The sequence below is a fragment of the Balaenoptera borealis genome, assembly GCF_965194805.1.
Source record: "Balaenoptera borealis genome assembly, chromosome: 8".
Taxonomy (NCBI): Eukaryota; Metazoa; Chordata; class Mammalia; order Artiodactyla; family Balaenopteridae; genus Balaenoptera; species Balaenoptera borealis.
The window spans coordinates 40,336,250-40,355,160 of record NC_138865.1 but is presented as its reverse complement, the minus strand read 5'-3'; the positions used below and the strand labels follow the sequence as shown (position 1 = coordinate 40,355,160).

Here is an 18,911-nt window from a genome sequence, read left to right as displayed (position 1 = left end):
GGAATATGACCCAGCCATAAGAAGGAATGAAGTTCTGATATATACTACAACATGGCTGAACCTTGAAAACATGATGCTAAAGGAAAAAAGCCAGATACAGGGCAAATATTGTATGATTTCACTTTTATGAAATATCTAGGATAGGCAAATTCATAAAGAGAGAAGTAGATTAGGGTTACCAGGGGCTTGGGGGGGAAGAGGGGAAAGGGAATTATTGCTTAATGGTTACCAAGTGTCTATTTTTATTTATTTATTTTTGGCTGTGTTGGGTCTTCGTTTCTGTGCGAGGGCTTTCTCTAGTTGCGGCAAGCGGGGGCCACTCTTCATCGCGATGCGCGGGTCTCTCACCATCGTGGCCTCTCTTGTTGCGGAGCACAGGCTCCAGACGCGCAGGCTCAGTAGTTGTGGCTCACAGGCCTAGTTGCTCCGCGGCATGTGGGATCTTCCCAGACCAGGGCTCGAACTCGTGTCCCCTGCATTAGCAGGCAGATTCTCAACCACTGCGTCACCAGGGAAGGGAAGCCCCCTACCAAGTGTCTATTAAGGGTGATGAAAAAGTTTTGGAAAAAGACAGTGGTGATGGTTGCACAACACCGAATGTAATTAATGGCACTGAGCTATACGCTTAAACAAAGGTAAAATGGTCAATTTCATGTTATATTATTTTATAAAAATCAATAATGTAATATACCAAAACTCACTGTATGCTTTACATGGGTGAACTGTATGATATGTGAAGTATATCTCAATAAAGCTGATTTAAAAAAAAAAAGAATCAGTAATTTGGCTTAAATGCTCTTTTAAGTTCCCTTCCATCACTAAATTCTGTCATTTTTTTTTTTAAGGTCTGAGAATATATTATTTTCCAAAGTTTAAAATCTAGGAAATCTCCAATTATGTTCCAAACCTTGGGTCTGGCTTAACATTTGAACAGAACAGAGCCTGGTACACAGTGCTAGATAAGTGTTTGTTGTTATTATGATCATTATCATCCTTCTCTTCTTCAAAAGAGCCCTACTGAGGCAAGTATGATAAGGCCATCTTAGATAAGAATAAACAGACACAGAGAGGGTAAGTGATTTTCTCAGTAAATGATCTAGCCAGGAACAGAGAGAGTTGGGATTGAATACATGCAAGCCTGGCTCCAGAGCCCAGGCTGACACCACTAGTTCCTCCCCGGCCCAATCCATTCTATAGAACAGCTGGGCATACAGGTCTGATCACTTTTCTGCACACTATGAATGAAACGGTACCATTTTACCTTGTACTTTTTTCTATGCTGCCGCATGGACAATGCATGTCAAAGCACTTTGAAAATGGCAAATCCTATTCAAATGTTAGATATTTTTTTTTAGAAAGTCAGCTTTATAAATTTGTGTTTTTGACAGCCTCAACTGAAGTTAAGATCCTAGTTAGAGAAATTATCACGGCACTTTCTTTTGGGAAGTCAAAGCCTTCAAGACAGTACTCAGAATTCAATAAATAGCTTTTACTATGTAGATCAACAAAGTTTTAAAGTGAATGAGGACAGCAGCCAAGGACAGGCCAAGGTGAGATACCTCACAAGCCAACTGAATCAAGACCTTGGTTACATTAGCTCTGAGACATTGAACATTTCATATTATGCTTAGCAGGAAAGTATGACAATATTACTTTGATTTTTTGTTGATCCCGCTTAATTTCTGCATCCAGTTGCTTCCTTTTCTCATTTTCTTCTTGAAGTCTTTTTTGCAGCTGTACCTTTTGATGTTTCATGTGATCTACATTCTGCTCTAGTTCATTAGCACGTTTCTCATTTTGGATCGACAGTGATGCCAATTTCTTACTATTTTGTTGCTTCTTCTGTAAGACCTGGGATCATATGGAATATTTCAAAATGAAAAACTGCACCTCTCATATCCCTCCAGTAAACTTAAACTTTTCATTTAATGACGCAGGTGGGCATTTTTGCCTAGATTTTAATTTATTCTTGATAGTTTCACAACTGTTTTCTACATTTCTACTTTTACAGTCAGGCAAATATCATAATTTTCACCAGATATAAAGAATAATGAGACTTCCTGGTGCCGACAGCCAAACAGAACAAAATTGACATTGTTGCTTTTTTTACTGTCTTAATTTTAAAATATTTTATGTACATAATAAAAATTAAAACAATACAAAACTAAACTTATAATTAAAAAGACTCTTCTCTCAGATGCCTAATCTACCTGTCCTGTTTCCTGAAATAAAATTACCAATTTCTTAAATATTCCTTGAGAAATAATTTATATGCACATAAGTAACTTTATATTCTAGGTAGACTATTCTCCACCTCCCCTTTTTTTCTGTTTAACGTATCTTAGAGGTGTTTTCTCATAGATTTGTTCTTTCTATATGACTGCATAGTATTCCACTGTGCTCATCTTTAATATCCAGCTGCAGCCTAAATCATTAATCCCTGAGTTAAGATGATCAGAAATGATACCATTTTCCCTGAATGACCAACCATTGTAATTACTATTTTAATTACCTTAAATAAGGCTTTTCCTCTCTAGGTAAAGTTATCCATAGACAGCATTAAAATTTTTTGAAGAGTTTACTAATATAAATTACCAGAGTGTTTCAATTTAATCCTGATCAAACAAGCAAACATATATTAGATTTGTATGCTGTACTTTAGCATTGCACTAAGTAAGTACCTCTTATGTGACATAAAAAAGTTAAGGTGAAGTCATTTGTAAGTTATGCAGACTACAATTATTTCCTTTATCTTGGTGATAAATTGTTGACATAAACACATTTTGTTTTAATTAAACTAAGTATTCACAGAGGCATTGTAGCTTAGAGCAGCGCTACTCAAAAAGTGGTCTGTGGACCGGTACCACTCACAGACTGTTGTCAGCCTGCACCATGAAGCACATTATTAGATTCAGCTGATGATGTTTTCATGCAAGACTTTGTTGATGAGAGAAGCTGTGCTCCCATTTACCTTTATCTCACTGCAGACCAATAATGAACAATCTGCAGATGGACTACTTTGAGTACTACTAGCTTGGAGGCCACAGGACTCTGCAGTTTCCCATGCCTGGATTTGGACCCTGGCTTTGTCACTTATTTTTGACAGTATTGCAATACTGGAGCAAAAAATGTTAATACTAGAATTTTAGTGTCTTTTCCACATGATATTGAAAATATCAGTATAACTACTGATAATCTTATTTAAAAGTTAGATAGGTTGTCATTTGCACTTATTCCACAGATGCTCAAACGTGCACCTCTGTTAGCATTAAACAGAGCATATAATGCAGCATATAATGCTATATATATCTAAAGACAAAGAATACAGATTTTAGATTTTTTTAATTAAAACAAATTTTTTAAGTTTTAAAAACTAAAATAAATTCATTATACCAATAAAACCACTAGTATTTCAATATGTTAAAATGGTATGAAATGTTAGAGTACTGAAAACCGTTATTATCATCACAATTATGTGACTCTGAGTTATTTTACCTTTGTAAACCTTAGCTTCCTCATTTGTAAGAGTGTAGAAATACCCACTTCAAAGGATTAAATAATGATTAAATAATACATATAAAACATCTAGTATGTATATAGCACTTGGTAGACACTTAACTATCACACTTCTTCTCATCCCCACCACCTTATCATCTTTAGCATCCCCATCCCCATCAGTCGTGCATGCATACGGCAAAGGCACAGAAATCTCTAAAACTACGTGGAACACTTCTTTCAGTCCTCCGGCTATGAGACGTTTCTTTTGAATTTAATTAAGTTCTTTCCTTTCCTCATCAGTACCCTCAGCAGAAAAAGATACACAACAAGAAACATGGAAAACAAAAAGAACATGATAATTCAAACCCTATTAATAATCTTTCATTTAATCTTTTAATCACAACCATAAAAATAATCTTTGCTAAATCCACACACAAGGCTTAAGCTATAGATTTATATGGTAAATATAATAACCTTCTTAGAAAAATAATAACTTTGGCTATTTCAAGAAAACTGGAAAAAACACAAACACGTGAAGATTAAACAATGTGCTACTAAACAGCCAATGGGTCAACAAAGAAATCAAAGGGAAATCAAAAAATACCTTGAGACAAATGAAAATGGAACCACAACTGTCCAAAATCTATGGGACACAAAAAAAGCAGTTTTAAGAAGGAAGTGTACAGTGATACAGGCCTTCCTCAAGAAACAAGAAAAATCTCAAATAAACAATCTAACATTACACCTAAAGGAACTAGAAAAAGAAGAACAAGCAAAGCCCAAAGTTAGTAGAAGAAAGGAAATAAAAAAGATCAGAGAAGAAATAAATGAAATAGAGACTAAAAAAAACAATAGAAAAGATCAGTGATACTAAGAGCTGGTTTTTTGAAAAGATAAATAAAATTGACAATTTAGCCAGACTCAGCAAGAAAAAAAGAGAGGGCTCAAATGAATAAAATCAGAAATGAAAGAGAAGTCACTACTGATACCACAGAAATACAGAGGATCATAAAAGAGTATGATCAGGGGCTTCCCTGGTGGCACAGTGGTTAAGAATCCGCCTGCCAACGCAGGGGACACGGATTCGAGCCCTGGTCTGGGAAGGTCCCACATGCTGCGGAGCAACTAAACCCATGTGCCACAACTACTGAGCCTGAGCTCTAACCTGCGAGCTACAACTACTGAGCCCACGTGCCACACCTACTGAAGCCCGCACGCCTAGAGCCCGTGCTCCGCAACAAGAGAAGCCACCGCAATGAGAAACCTGTGCACCACAACGAAGAGTAGCCCCCACTCACCGCAACTAGAGAAAGCCCGTGTGCAGCAATGAAGACCCAACGCAGCCAAAAAAAAAAAAAAAGAGTATGATCAACAATTATATACCAAAAAATTGGATAACCTAGAAGAAATGGATAAATTCCTAGATATACACAGTCTTCCAAGACTGAATCATGAAGAAATAGAAAATCTGAATAGACAGATTACCAGTAAAAGATCGGTTCTTACTTATTGAGTATAAGAATTACAATCAGAACTGAAGGTAGGATAACCTTTCTGCCCGTGGACGCCGCCGAGTAAGCATCATTGAAGTCTCCCCCCTCTACTGCTGTCGTGTCTAAGTCAGTCTCCCAAAGAGCCCGAACAGCTGCGGAAGCTCTTCATCAGACGTTTGACTTTGAAACAACCGATGAGAGTCTGAGGAGCCAGTCTGAGCAATGGGGAACGCTCACAGACTGTATGGTAACGAGGGATCCAAACACCAGGCGCTCCAGAGGTTTCAGGTTTGTCACGTATGCCACTGCGGAGGAGGTGGATGCGGCCATGGATGCAGGGCCACACGAGGTGGATGGAAGAGTTGGGGAACCAAAGAGGGCCGTCTCAAGAGAAGATTCTCAAAGATCTGGCGCCCACTTAACCGTGAAAAAGATTTTTGTTGGTGGCATTAAAGAAGACACTGAAGAACATCACCTAAGAGATTATTTTGAACAGTATGGGAAAAATGAAGTGATTGAAATCATGACTGAGGCAGTGGCAAAAACAGAGGCTTTGCTTTCGTAACCTTTGATGACCATGACTCCGCAGACAAGACTGTCATTCAGAAATACCACACTGTGAATGGCCACAAATGTGAAGTAAGGAAAGCCCTACCTAAGCAACAGATGGCTAGTGCTTCATCCAGCCAAAGAGGTCGAAGTGGTTCTGGAAACTTTGGTGGTGGTCGTGGAGGTGGTTTTGGTGGGAATGACAACTCTGGTCGCGGAGGAAATTTCAGTGGTCGAGATGCCTTTGGTGGCAGCCGTGGTGGTGGGGGATATGGTGGCAGTGGGGATGGCAGTAATGGATTTGGTAATGACGGAAGCAATTTTGGAGGTGGCAGAAGCTACAATGATTTTGGCAATTACAACAATCTTCAAATTTTGGACCCATGAAAGGAGGAAACTTTGGAGGCAGAAGTTCTGGCCCCTATGGTGGTGGAGGCCAATACTTTGCCAAACTGTGAAACCAAGGTGACTATGGTAGTTCCAGCAGCAGCAGTAGCTATGGCAGTGGCAGAAGGTTTTAATTACTGCCAGGAAACAAAGCTTAGCAGGAGAGGAGAGCCAGGGAAGTGACAGGGAAGCTACAGGTTACAACAGATTTGTGAACTCGGCTAAGCACAGTGGTGGCAGGGCCTAGCTGCTACAAAGAAGACATGTTTTAGACAATACTCATGTGTATGGGCAAAAAAAACTCAAGGGCTGTATTTGTGACTAATTGTATAACAGGTTATTTTAGTTTCTGTTCTGCGGAAAGTGTAAAGCATTCCAACAAAGGGTTTTAATGTAGATTTTTTTTTTTGCACTCATGCTGTTGATTGCTAAATGTAATAGTCTGATCATGACGCTGAATAAATGTCTTTAAAAAAAAAAAGAACTGAAGGTAGGATATAAACCTATGAAATTATAAATAAATTTCGAAATAATCATAAAGGAAAGCTCTTAATTGTTTTGTTCTACTAACGTTTTGTTAAAATGAGTACTTTGTTAGACGTCGCAGCCTTAATTTAACGGTCAAGAAATAAAAAAAAATTGATCGCAAGACTCTCTGAGGTGAATTGCTAAGGGAAAATATGTATTCTGAAGGAAAGTGCAAAGTGTCAAGTCACGTTATTTTAACTTGGTGTTGACTTGAGAAGCTACTTAAGTAAAAAAAAAATTTTAATGGCGATGTGCAGATGTTTGAGATGGCATTAAAAACCCTTGAAGAAGGGACTTTTTTGCTCTGTTCACTTCTGCATCCCCACCTAGAATAGGACCTGGCACACAGGAGGTGTGCGGTGAACACTTATCTTGTTGAAAGAAAATAACTGTGGCAGTTTCAAAAATAGATAACTAATGCTCTAACTAGGTTAACTACAATTCCATTCTATGTACAGTGGAAACAATATGAAAGCAATAGATTATGAATCAGGGACTTCCCTGGTGCTCCAGTGGTTGAGAATCCATATTGCAATGCAGGGGACGCTGGTTCGATCCCTGGTCAGGGAACTAAGAACCCACATGCCGTGGGGCAACTAACCCTGCATGCCACAACTACAGAACCCATGCACTCTGGAGCCCTCACACCACAACTACTGAGCCTGCACATTCTGGAGCCCACACGCCACAACTAGAGAGCCTGCACACCGCAACTAATGAGCCTGTGAGCTGGAGAGAAGCCTGCGCACCACAGTGAAGAGCCCGCATGCCACAACGAAAGATCTCACATGCCGCAACTAAGACCCGACACAGTGAAAAAATAAATAAATAAATAAATAAAATATTTTAAAAAATAGATTATGAATCAAAAGAACTGGAAAAGGCATTTTAGTAAATTCATTATAAGCAAACTAACAAAGCACTCTGACTATACCAAAAGCATCTGGGAACAGCTTCATACACAAAATCTCTCTATAATGGAATATTTCTCAAAGAATAGAATTTTTTAACTGTAGCTATATTTGAGGTTATAGCAAAGTCCAGCATTAGGAAATTAAGAATAAGATGTAGTACTCAAAGTTATTAACCTTTCTTAAACCAATCAGTTATGATTTCAGAAAACTGTCTGAAACAGTTATCATATTTGTTGAGTGTCAAGAAAGTGCTATATACATACCAGATGTTTTATATATATTATTTAATCATTAGTTAATCTTTTATCCTTCAGAAAAGGACACTATTTCTGTGGTTATCTTTATTTCTCACCATGTGGTTTTTGATAAAAAGATTAAAATAATACACTTCCTGAATGAAGAAATATACTACCCAGACTAAAATTATGTAAACCCACCAGCATACTGGAAAAGAAAACTTGCCGTCCAGTTCCTCCCGCTAGTAAAAACTGAATCCTCCTTCTTTCCTAACTAGGTATAAGAATCCTCAAAATCAGGAAGCCTTAAATACGTTTTCTCAATTATATTTTTTAAATTACCTGGACTCTTAGCTTCGCAGCATCCATCTTCTTACGAAATTCCTTCTGTAATTTTACCTTCAAAGCAACATCAGAAAGATCTTTGTTTTCCAGTTCCTCTAGCTGCTTTTGCATTTCAGTTAATTCCGCTTTCGCCTGTTCTGCTTCATGTTCAAGTCTTGTTACTTTCAGAGAATACTGTTTGCTTACGGACTTGACATCATTACCTTCATAATAATAATAATAGTAATAACAATTATAAATTATGTTTAAAAACTAAGTAAAACACCAAAAACATAAAATGTCCCTACTCTTAAAAAGCTGGGCAGTAACTATTTAAGGCATAGCATTAAAAATCCAGCTGTCCCTCCCATTCCCATCAAACACAACTTGCCACCTGTCCTTTTAATAATTAGTTCCTTAATGACTGTCCCCATCTGGTGCCATTTATCTTCTCCCTGGTTCATCTTTTGTTCTGAATTTGCAGTTTACCTTTGCTGGCATCAAACTTCAGTTAAAAGGTATTTGGGGTGACTCATTGGCCTCTTGCTTACTACACTTCGTCTTCCTACCACCCATAATCTGTCTCCGAATTCTTTTCTTTTACTATTACGAAAATTTTTCAACATATCAAAAGTAGAGAAATAATATAATTAAAGTCCATCACCCAGATTCAAAAGTTATCAAGATTTTGCCACAGCTACTTCATCTATACCTTTTTTCTTCTTTAATTTACTTAAAAACTTTAAAGCAATCCCAGATATAATGTCATCACCTATGTATACTTCAATAAGCATCTAAACAGAATATGGAAATAACCAAAAAGTCATTATCACATCTAACAATGCTAATACCCACCAGTTCCTATTCAGACTTCCCCAACTGTCTCAAAATGTCTTTTACAATTAGCCTATTTTAATCACAATCCAAACAAGGTCACAGTACATCTTCTTGTTATGTTTCTTAAGAATCCTTTAATATAGAGCTGGCCCCCTCTCCTTTTTCATTTCATTTGAACTTGTTAAAGATAAATTTTTTTAAAATGCTTTTCTTATGAATATTTAGAACATAGAGAAAAATAGAATATAGATATTTCTATATCTCTTTTCATTCTAAGCCCAGCTACTGACCCTAAGAATTTGGTTCTGATTTATTCTGAATAGTCAACTGTCCTGAACCAGACTGGCAAACTAGTGGTGGTGGGAAGTAAGAGTCTAGAGGTCATGGGGTGAATAATCACCAGGACATGTTGTTATACTGCTATACTGTAAAGCTCTTAATTTTTTAATAAAGGGAGTTATTGAACTAAATGCACTGTAAGTTGTCTTTTGGCTCTACAATTCTATGATTTCAACTAACTTCAAAATACCTATGACAACAATGTTTTAATGAATCTATGACCCCATAAATTGTTTAACACGCCAATATTTTATGAACCACTAAGAAAAAAAAAAATACAGTACCAATTACACCATGACAAAATGCTAAAATGTCACTGATTTTTAAGATGCATCCTGATTTCAGAGATATTAAAATGTGAAAAAAGTGTGTATTAAAATTGATGAAATACAGTATAATTGTCATTGTTATTAATTTTGGCTGAAGTAGCTACTGTTTGGGGAAGTCTTCAGTGAGAGGACTTTGAAAAGTAAGTACACATTGACCCTTTTGCTAATCACCATTTCTAAGGGTCTTTAGGAAAGCTCCAAACTGCCCTTCGTTCTAATGAACAAGAAGAGGACCTTCTCTGTTTAAGGTCAGGTATCCTCTATTTTAAGGCAACCAGGATGGGTATACCAGGCTACAAAAGTGTGCTTGTTTAGTTAGATATCCCATGGTGGGATAACCTACATGAAAGAAAATCGTTTATTTCAGAGTGGTAAATATCCTCAATTTCTACACTCACTATCCTAAAATCATGGGGATGGAGAAGCTATTTAAACCCCTAAACCATTTCCTAGATACTCCTAAGAGAGGTTTACTGGCATTGATCCTGCCTATGAGGAAGGAGAATGGTCAAAATCAAACATCTGGGATAACTGGAGCTGGGACGATGCATAGCCCATACACCACTAGGAATGAGAAAGGAAAACGCTTTGGACAGCAGCTAGAGGAGAGGAAGTTGAGAAAGGAGGACCGACAGCCAGAAAGCAAGCTTGCAGGAAAGAGGAGGGAGAGGCCAGGCAGGTTTCTCCTTACTGGCAGAGGATTTGGGTCCTACAATTCGTGTAGTTTGAGTGTGATTATAGTCTTGGGCTTGAAGAAGAGGAGGATAGTATTTCCTTCAGTTTCCCCAAATGTGACCAGAGTTGTTTTGCATTGAAATTGGGGGAAAGAAACGCTAGTGTGTCTTATTCCTTCAGTTCTTTACTGAATTTCAGAGTAGTCAAGGCTTACACTTTGAGTGTATTAGTGAGGGGAACCCAAAAAGCTTGAGATGTGCATTTTAGGGCAAGCCTAATGGAGTTGGAGGGTGAGGAGAGGATGTGGTACATATGCCCAACCTGGTAGATTAAGGGGAGGAGATGAAAGCCTGGCTCACTCAAGAGGACAGCTCTCCAGGACAAATCCTTATATCTTCAGAAAAACAAAAATTAGCTACATTTAAAATATAAAGTTTATAATTAAGGTTAAAAATGAACTATCCAAGAAAATAAAGACTAATAATTTAAAATAAGTATTTACTAAAAATGAACTAGGAAAACATCTCAGACTTATCCCAGATGCCTAGTATAATGTTTCTAAAAAGTGGCAAAAAACATTAAGTGCCATAGAGTTTCAGCACAACACAGAGTTCACACTGGTTAGAAAAATTCGTAGATGAAATCAAATATAACAAAGTTCTTTTGATAATTAACCTCCACACACTGGCTCTAGAGCACACCCTGTTAGACTGAATTCCAAGCTAACGTGGATAGTCCTGAGCATCAAAAATTAAAGTAAATGTTACAACATCAGAAGCAACTTTAGAAGCTTTTCTTTCTCATATAAGCAGGTTCACAGGATACTATTACCTGTTTTAATTAATTCTTTAATCAGATCTTCCTTCATCTTGATGTTGATAGTAAGTTCCCTCATTTTTTGTTTGGCTTCAGTAAGTATGAGTTCTGAATTCCTTAATTTTTGCAAATTCAACTCTTGACTCTCCTGGAGACATTCAATCTTTAAATCTTTAAAATAAAAGAAACAAAACTGAGAAATAAAACTATCTGCTCAGAAATATTTGACAGAAGTAGAGTTAAAAAAAAACAAAAGGCAGACACACAAGCAGTCTAGAGGTAACAGAGGAAGGGACAGACAGAAAGAGAAAAAAAAAAAAAGGAAAAAATACATGGCAATTGGGACTTTAGTTTCCCAGATCACAGTGAGTTTTCCTTTCCTTAAAACATATGTATATGCTCTAGTCATATCCTGTAGGTTCTGATACAGTTTTTCATTACCCTTAGATATTCTGCAATTTGACTTTTTCTTTAACCCGAGTTATTTAAGAAAGGTATAAAATCGCCAGATAGGTAGAGGTTTTAATTTTTTTCCTATTAACTCATAGTTTTATGGTAATCAGAGAATGTAGTCTCCCTCTACCCCAGGCTAATAAGAGTGTGGCCTCACACTGTTTGTTTCTGTCTTGTACCAGAACGTAAATCAATTACCTCACTCTTTTAGCTCAGCTGACATTTTTTTCACAGTGAGACTTCCTCAATGAAGGAGCTGGTGCACTGATTTACATCCTGACATTAAGTTTCTTACCTGGTTGTAGACCAGTAACAAACAGTGCAAGGATGGCTACTTGGGTGGCACTTCTCTACACTATTTATACATTTAAAAAATTTATCTCAATTTCATTTTTTAATATTACACGCATAAGCTCTTAAATTTATTTATTATTTATTTATTTATCTTTGGCTGCATTGGGTCTTCATTGCTGCACGCGGGCTTTCTCTAGTTGCTGCGAGCGGAGGCTACTCTTCGTTGAGGTGAGCAGGCTTCTCATTGCGGTGGCTTCTCTTGTGGACCACGGGCTCTAGGCGTGCGGCCTTCAGTAGTTGTGGCAGGTGGGCTCAGTAGTTGTGGCTCACGGGCTCTAGAGCGCAGGCTCAGTAGTTGTGGTGCATGGGCTTACTTGCTCTGCAGCATGTGGGATCTTCCCGGACGACCAGGGCTCGAACCCGTGTCCCCTGCATTGGCAGGTGGATTCTTAACCACTGCGCCACCAGGGAAGTCCCCCATAGGCTCTTAAAAAGATGCTATTTTCACAGTGTAGGACTTATCATGTTATTTATATTCTCTGTACTTTTACTCGTGGTGTTGTGACCACACATAGGCTAAGAGAAATGAGCTAAAATCTACGCATATACTTTTTGCAACATGAATGTCTTTTATGCTGTTTTTTGATGCATAAAAATTCTCATCAATTGTGAACATTAGAAGCACCCACTAGACTAAGTTGGCTCTAATGCCAAATATATCACTAATGGTAGGCATGGGTGCCAGTGAATCAGTAGACAGCTAGTAAATTACTTAAGATGCATCTTAAAGAAGTCAAGAGTACAATGTATATCAACTCACGTTTGAATATAAAATCCCCATTCTGAGACAGTTAGCCTATAACTCTAGCTTGAATTGATTGGTGGAAAAACTGTTTTCATTAAGGAGTAAAAAAGGACAAAAAATCAGAGGTAGAGAGGAAAAGCCAGGAAAGCACTCCTAATCAAGTTCCCGTCTTGGAGAATTCCCAGATGCTTCTTAAATTATTGCCTGAAGAAAAAGAGAGGTGTCATTTTAAATATTAGATCTAAAGTACTTGAGAAAGTCTGTGTACCTTCATTCTCCAATCTTGACTTTTGTGTTTGATCCTGAATATCGTTCAGTTCAACAAGAGAACAAACAGAGCCTGGCTTTTGAATCCACGAGCAACCTTTATGTCTAAAAAAAAAAATATCAGGATCAAAGGTAACTTGTCTGTTAGTGGTTTCTAATCTGCCCTCAAATGTTTCCCCCAAAATTATTCTTTAATTTATGATTAATATAAAATAAGTGGAACTTACTAATATTCCACAAAATAAAAAGATATCCCCCACCATGTTGGACCCAGTGGAAAATTCATCATGTTTGTTGCCACTGTGGCAGCAGAATTAGGAAATCCAAAATCATTCTCTCTGAAAATTAAAATTCAACCACCATAAATGCTTTAAAGCAAAATTATTTTACAGTTGTTAGACTGACGACTTGTGTTCAAACACTGGTTTCATAACACATTAGTTGACAGTGCATGTAGCAAAAACCACTTACTCTCCTACTAAATGGAAAAAGATATAATGAAAAAAACCTACATCTGTAATATATTAATTGCATCATGTAATTATGTTTATTAAATCAGTCTATATTAACATACCTAATTTCAGATTTCTCTTGGCCTTCTGACTCTTCATCATCACTGTTATCAGAAAACTGGCAGTGGAGGACTTCATCCTGCTCTTCTAAGTGACCCAGCAGCATCTGACTTCGTGTTCGAAATCCGGCAACTAGTCGATCCAGAGAGTATACAGAAGGACTTGTGTAGACCTTACAAGTGATTCCCCCACCCAACAACAAAAAACGTGATTTTTAAAGTGTCTGTTTTTATCCTATCACTCAAAATGTTTTTTAAAGAGGTTAGACAGGTACTCTTAAAATAGCCAATCACTGAAAATATACATTCCCCCCCCGCCCACAAAAAAAGTCAAAATTCATTTCACAATACTATTGTGCCTCATGGACACACACTTCTTTCAGAATCTATACACAGCTCTTCCTCTTCTAGAAAGCTCGTATAGCTTCAGGGAAAATAGCACTCAAAAATGAAACCAAAAAGAGGCATGAGTGAAAACATCACAGCTCTTTTTTTTTTTAATATATTTTTTAAAAGATTTATTATTTATTTATTTATTTATTTTTGGCTGCATCGGGTCTTAGTCGCGGCATGCGGGATCTTCGTTGAGGCACGCGGGATCTTTCATTGCGGCGTGTGTACTTCTCTCTAGTTGCGGCCTGCGGGTTTTCTCTTCTCTAGTTGTGGTGCGCAGGCTCCAGGGCGCATGGGCTCTGTAGTTGTCGCGCGCAGGCTCTAGTTGAGACGTGAGCTCAATAGTTGTGGCACACAGGCTTAGTTGTCCCTCAGCATGTGGGATCTTAGTTCCCTGACCAGGCCCTGCACTGTAAAGCGGATTCTTTACCACTGGACCACCAGGGAAGTTCCAACATCACAGCTCTTAAACATAGCTCAGGCACTCCCCAACAAATGTGAAGCCCATACACAGTGTAATAGGAGACAACTGTTACCCACCCCACCGCAATCTTCCCAGTTCTGAACACTTGGAGAATTGCAGTGCTGCTAAGGATCTGCAATTCCCCTCTAATCCAAATCCCACCACATGAAGAAATCCAGAGTCACTACCACTCCTTCTGCCAGGGCAAAATATTCCCGATTTGGAAATTTGAATGTATCTATTCAGACTTTACATGTAGTAGTCAGGGAGAGCTGAATTAATGCTCTAAGTGACATTTAATATGTATCATGGGATAAATAGATTTTCATGGACTAGCCTGGAAACTTTCTAGATATTATTCTATTGGCCTTAAGTTCTCAAAAATTCACCTTGGAAAACAATGAATTAGATACTGCCTTTATACTTTTATTCTAGTTTCTGTTACCAAATATTTCCTTTTTAACCACTTCTCTATAACCAAACCTCAGGGTAATTTCTCAAAAAAGGTAAATAATAAGATCTTAGAGGAGACATTCAATTTATTAATATAAATCATTATAACCTATTAAAATTACTACATACAGTAGAATGTGTATATCACATGGTGTGAAGATTCAATTGACATAGGTCCTTTACACACCGCCTCCCAGGAAAGCCAACCTGATACTGGATATTCCTTGATACTTGATTTTTGTGCCTCCACTGTTGGTCACCTAATAAGACCATCCGTCACATCAGCACCATGATGGATGGGGGGTAAAGTTTTCTAGGTGGCCTCCCAATTCTGGGGTACGGAGATTATTTACAGAAGAACCAACTCAAGAAGTATTTATCTAACAAGCACATTGTACCCAGCATGGCCGTCTGCACCATAACCAACAGGATTCAAGGTTTCTCTTTGTTGGGGGTGGGGTTGGGGGCTGGGAGGAGGGCTTTATTTCAGGAGCAAATAAAACTTTTTGTTCAGAATCAAACTTTGTTCTCTGGGATTGTAACTTGCTTTAAAATTTTCTTTTTACAAAGAAAAGCAAATGACCCAGCTTAATAATGAACACCAAATGGGTTCTGCCACAATGAGTAACATTCAGTAAATTAATTCCTTAACAGTCATTCCACCCAAAAGAATGGTTCTTAGCCCCTTCTGGCTCACCAAGCCTTCTATAATCTGGCCCCTTCCTACCTAAGTGTTGGGTCCTGCTTCTTTCAGTTGCTTCTGCACTCCCTGCTCCCAACAAAGAATATTTTTGCATTTTCAACCATACCCCAAGCAACACTGATCACAATGTAAGTACTCAGTAAGCTGAGTAATAATTCAGATAACTGAAGTGTATCCAACTAGAAGGCAATTTTTTTATTCTAGCCATTTTTTCCAAGAATTACATAGCAACAGGACTGGACAGAACTTTAAAGATTAGAGTTCAACTCATCCCATGTTTGACTCTCCTCTGTAATACTGCAAATTATCATTTAACCTCTGCTTAAACAAATTCACTGTGGGGACCTGCACAAGCCCTGAGACCTCTCATATTACTTTGACAGTTCTCACTAATAAATCCCTCTTTATATTGCCTTAGCACTGCTTCTCATTGGTCCTAGTTCTAGAGACAAAGTCTAACAGTAATGAAGCCTTCAAATATTTGAAAGCAGTTATCATGTCTCCTCTGAATCAGACTAAATCTAGAGTTACTTCAGATTTTCTCCAAGGTCCTTCAGCAACTTGGTTGTTCTCCAAAAATAATCTAATTTGACTTAGGTGTTGTACCCAGACCTGAGCGTAATATTCTCAATCATCATACAATAAGATAATCTCTTCTCACTAGTGATGCATTTGATTTTGTTTCAGGAGATGTGTTGCAACTCATTTACCACAGATTGTGGCTTTCACATATTTAATTTTATAGTTGAATTTGAGAGTTCCATAAGGGTTCATAAGATGTAATTTGTCATTTTGCTACTGTGAAGTTGGTATGTTTTGCAGGAATGAGTGCTGGGCTGGCAAGGGAACCTGGTCAAAGCTCAGCAGACACATCTCACACAGCTCTGCTTCACCATGAGCAACAACCTATGCAAAGAAGTGATTAAAAAGCAAAACTAATTAATTATTTTGTGAGAAAAAAAATGGCCTTTGTGTGAAAGATAAAATCTTAATGAAAACTGAAAAGGCTGTTGACTTCAGTGTATGGGATTTAATGCATAAGAATTTTGTGACTCAATAAAAATGTAATTCATTCAGGAAAAACAGAAAAGATTTTACAGATATTTCCACTTTTGTGAGTTTGGAGATTCCAGAAGGTTTAAAAAAATATATCCCTTGGGACTTCCCCGGTGACCCAGTAGTAAAGAATCCACCTTCCAATGCAGGGGACGCGGGTTCGATCCCCGGTCAGGGAACTAAGATCCCACATGCCACAGGGCAACTAAGCCCGCATGCCACAACTACGGAGCTCTCGCACCTCAACGAGAAAGCCCACATGCCACAAACTACAGAGCCCATGCACCCTGGAGCCCGTGCACCACAACTAGAGAGAGAAAAACCCTCATGCCACAACTAGAGAGAAGCCTGTGTGCTGCAACGAGGAGCCCACGCACCGCAATGAAAAAAAAAGATCCCATGTGCCACAACTAAGACTCGAGGCAGCCAAAAGAAAAAAAAGAAAGAAAAAAAAAATCCCTTAAGAACATTTTTGTTGGTTTTCTTACTATACAATTATGTCAAGTACTGAAAGTGATATTATTTACCTATTGCTTTAATTTCCTTTTCATAATACAATATTTTATCAAATCTAAAATGTCATCAACTGTAAGACACACCATTATTTTTATACCAGCAAGAAAGAAAAAAGCTATCATCTATGACATACCATCAATTGTAAAACATATCCTACCACCAAAGATGATAAAGTGAAAAAAAAATGTGAGTCTTATAATCCATGAAAAATGGTAGCATCATCAGCATGTGTGGTATTATTTTAAACCTAAGTAAAGACTGGTACCACTTTGTAATTTTTTCCTTCCAAAGTGCCTTTTTGGTATGTACTGATATAACACTGGCGTTTGGCTTTAATTATATCATATTTACCACGTTAAGAAAATAGAAACCTCTGTTACATTTTTTTCCTTAAATTTAAATCTAGATTCAATTTTACATGAGTTTACATTAGATGAGTTTCTCGTATCTGTTGAGACAAATGAGTTTCTTTCTCGTTTTTCCTAATAATTTGGTAAATTATACTATTTAGTTGTGAGGGGCAATTTCTTTAGGATTTCTACATAAGTAGATAAATCCTAAAATTCCACTTTGTAATTAAACTTTTTAGATTAAGAGATGGTTGCAAACAACTTAAATGTGCAACAATAGGAAAAAGTATACAATGGTATGTCCTTAGGATAAAATATTATTACCTGTCAAAATCATGATATAGAATATTTAATGACTGTCAAGCATTTGTGATACATTAAGTGACAAAAGCTAGCTACAAAAGTATATATATATGTTTTAGCTACAAAAGTATATATATATGTTTTATATACATATAATATACCTTTAAAATAAATAAGATCTTTTCACTCTTTCCCTCCAATATGTATAAACAAGCATATAAGAAAATCAAACTCTTTACACAATCAATTTAAAAACTAATTAAGCCATTGTTCCCCTTTTCCTTTGAAAGTATTTTAAGTCAAGGAAATATTTCCCTGTCAGACTATTTTTACTTCAAGAAAATATTTGAGCTAAATTCTAAAAGAAAATATTAGAGCTGGAAAATATTAGCTCAACTTCTGCCAAGGAGACAGAAATCCAGGAAAAAATGAAGTGGTGAAAAAATGAAATGACATTTCAGACGTCTTCTTTAGCTTAATTTAACTAGTTTTGGTATTTAATATGAAACGTTCCGCTCACTCTAGAACAATGGAACAGGAAACAGGACTTGAACAAGGCTTGGCAGGCTTTGTGTCTTTCCATGCAAGCCTTCATGTCTGCTGCAGTAACCAGTCCAAGCAAGAGTGGGGGCCAGGATTCCTGGACACACAATAGGAGCAAGAGAACTCTCAAAACTGCTCATCATATTACCTTTGCATTTTCTCCCTTTTCCCCTTCTTTTAGTGGCTAGAAGGGTTCTTTTGGGGTAGAAGGAAAATTTTAAAAACAAAACTAAGAATTTGCTAATTTGAATATATGTCCATCCATGGTGAAGGAAACAGCACTGGGAGTAAGTGTTGCCATTCCTCAACATAATGCAGAGTCTCTCTGGTTGGGTCTTTTCCTTCCATGTCACAGCAATCTTTTGGCAAACTCACTGGTTCTTTCTTTCTGTTACATCTTAATCCCACTTGGTCATAAGGGAACTTTGAGATTACCTGTAACCACAGAGGAGCTACAAGTCTTATAGTGTATCTGCCCTCTCCTAAGCTATGATAACCACACAATATGTTTTCCAAACCAAAACGCTTGAAAGTGAAAGGGGGCAATGAAACTAATTAAAATTAAAAAAATAATAATTTGCTAATTTGAAACAATAACTGTGTTAGCCTTTATTCCAGTCATGGCTGTTTCAGGTCTAAGCAAACAACTAGAGATAAGAACAGAGGGGCCTAGGGACCTCCCTAGTGGCACAGTGGTTAAGAATCCACCTGCCAGTGCAGGGGACATGGGTTTGAGCCCTGGTCTGGGAAGATCTCACATGCCGCGGAGCAACTAAACCCGTGTGCCACAACTGCTGAGCCTGCACTCTAGAGCCC

The 18,911-nt window shown here is 37.6% G+C and overlaps 1 protein-coding gene and 1 pseudogene across 10 annotated transcripts in view; one reads left to right on the top strand and one right to left on the bottom strand.

Annotated features, from left to right (window-relative positions):
- KIF27 (kinesin family member 27) overlaps positions 1–18,911 on the bottom strand; it is a 96,051-nt gene that overhangs the window by 45,407 nt on the left and 31,733 nt on the right. For all 9 annotated transcript variants that reach the window (XM_082401140.1, XM_082401133.1, XM_082401132.1 and 6 more), the window contains 5 exons: positions 13,319–13,488; positions 12,746–12,849; positions 10,941–11,096; positions 7,948–8,153; positions 1,654–1,851 (listed from right to left, as the gene is read on the bottom strand). In XM_082401140.1, coding sequence (XP_082257266.1) covers positions 1,654–1,851; positions 7,948–8,153; positions 10,941–11,096; positions 12,746–12,849; positions 13,319–13,488 — 834 coding nt within the window. The remainder of the gene's footprint in view (positions 1–1,653; positions 1,852–7,947; positions 8,154–10,940; positions 11,097–12,745; positions 12,850–13,318; positions 13,489–18,911) is intronic.
- LOC309633783 (heterogeneous nuclear ribonucleoprotein A1 pseudogene) lies at positions 2,995–6,517 on the top strand (annotated as a pseudogene). The gene is made up of 2 exons: positions 2,995–3,023; positions 5,119–6,517. The product of its transcript is annotated as a heterogeneous nuclear ribonucleoprotein A1 pseudogene (transcript).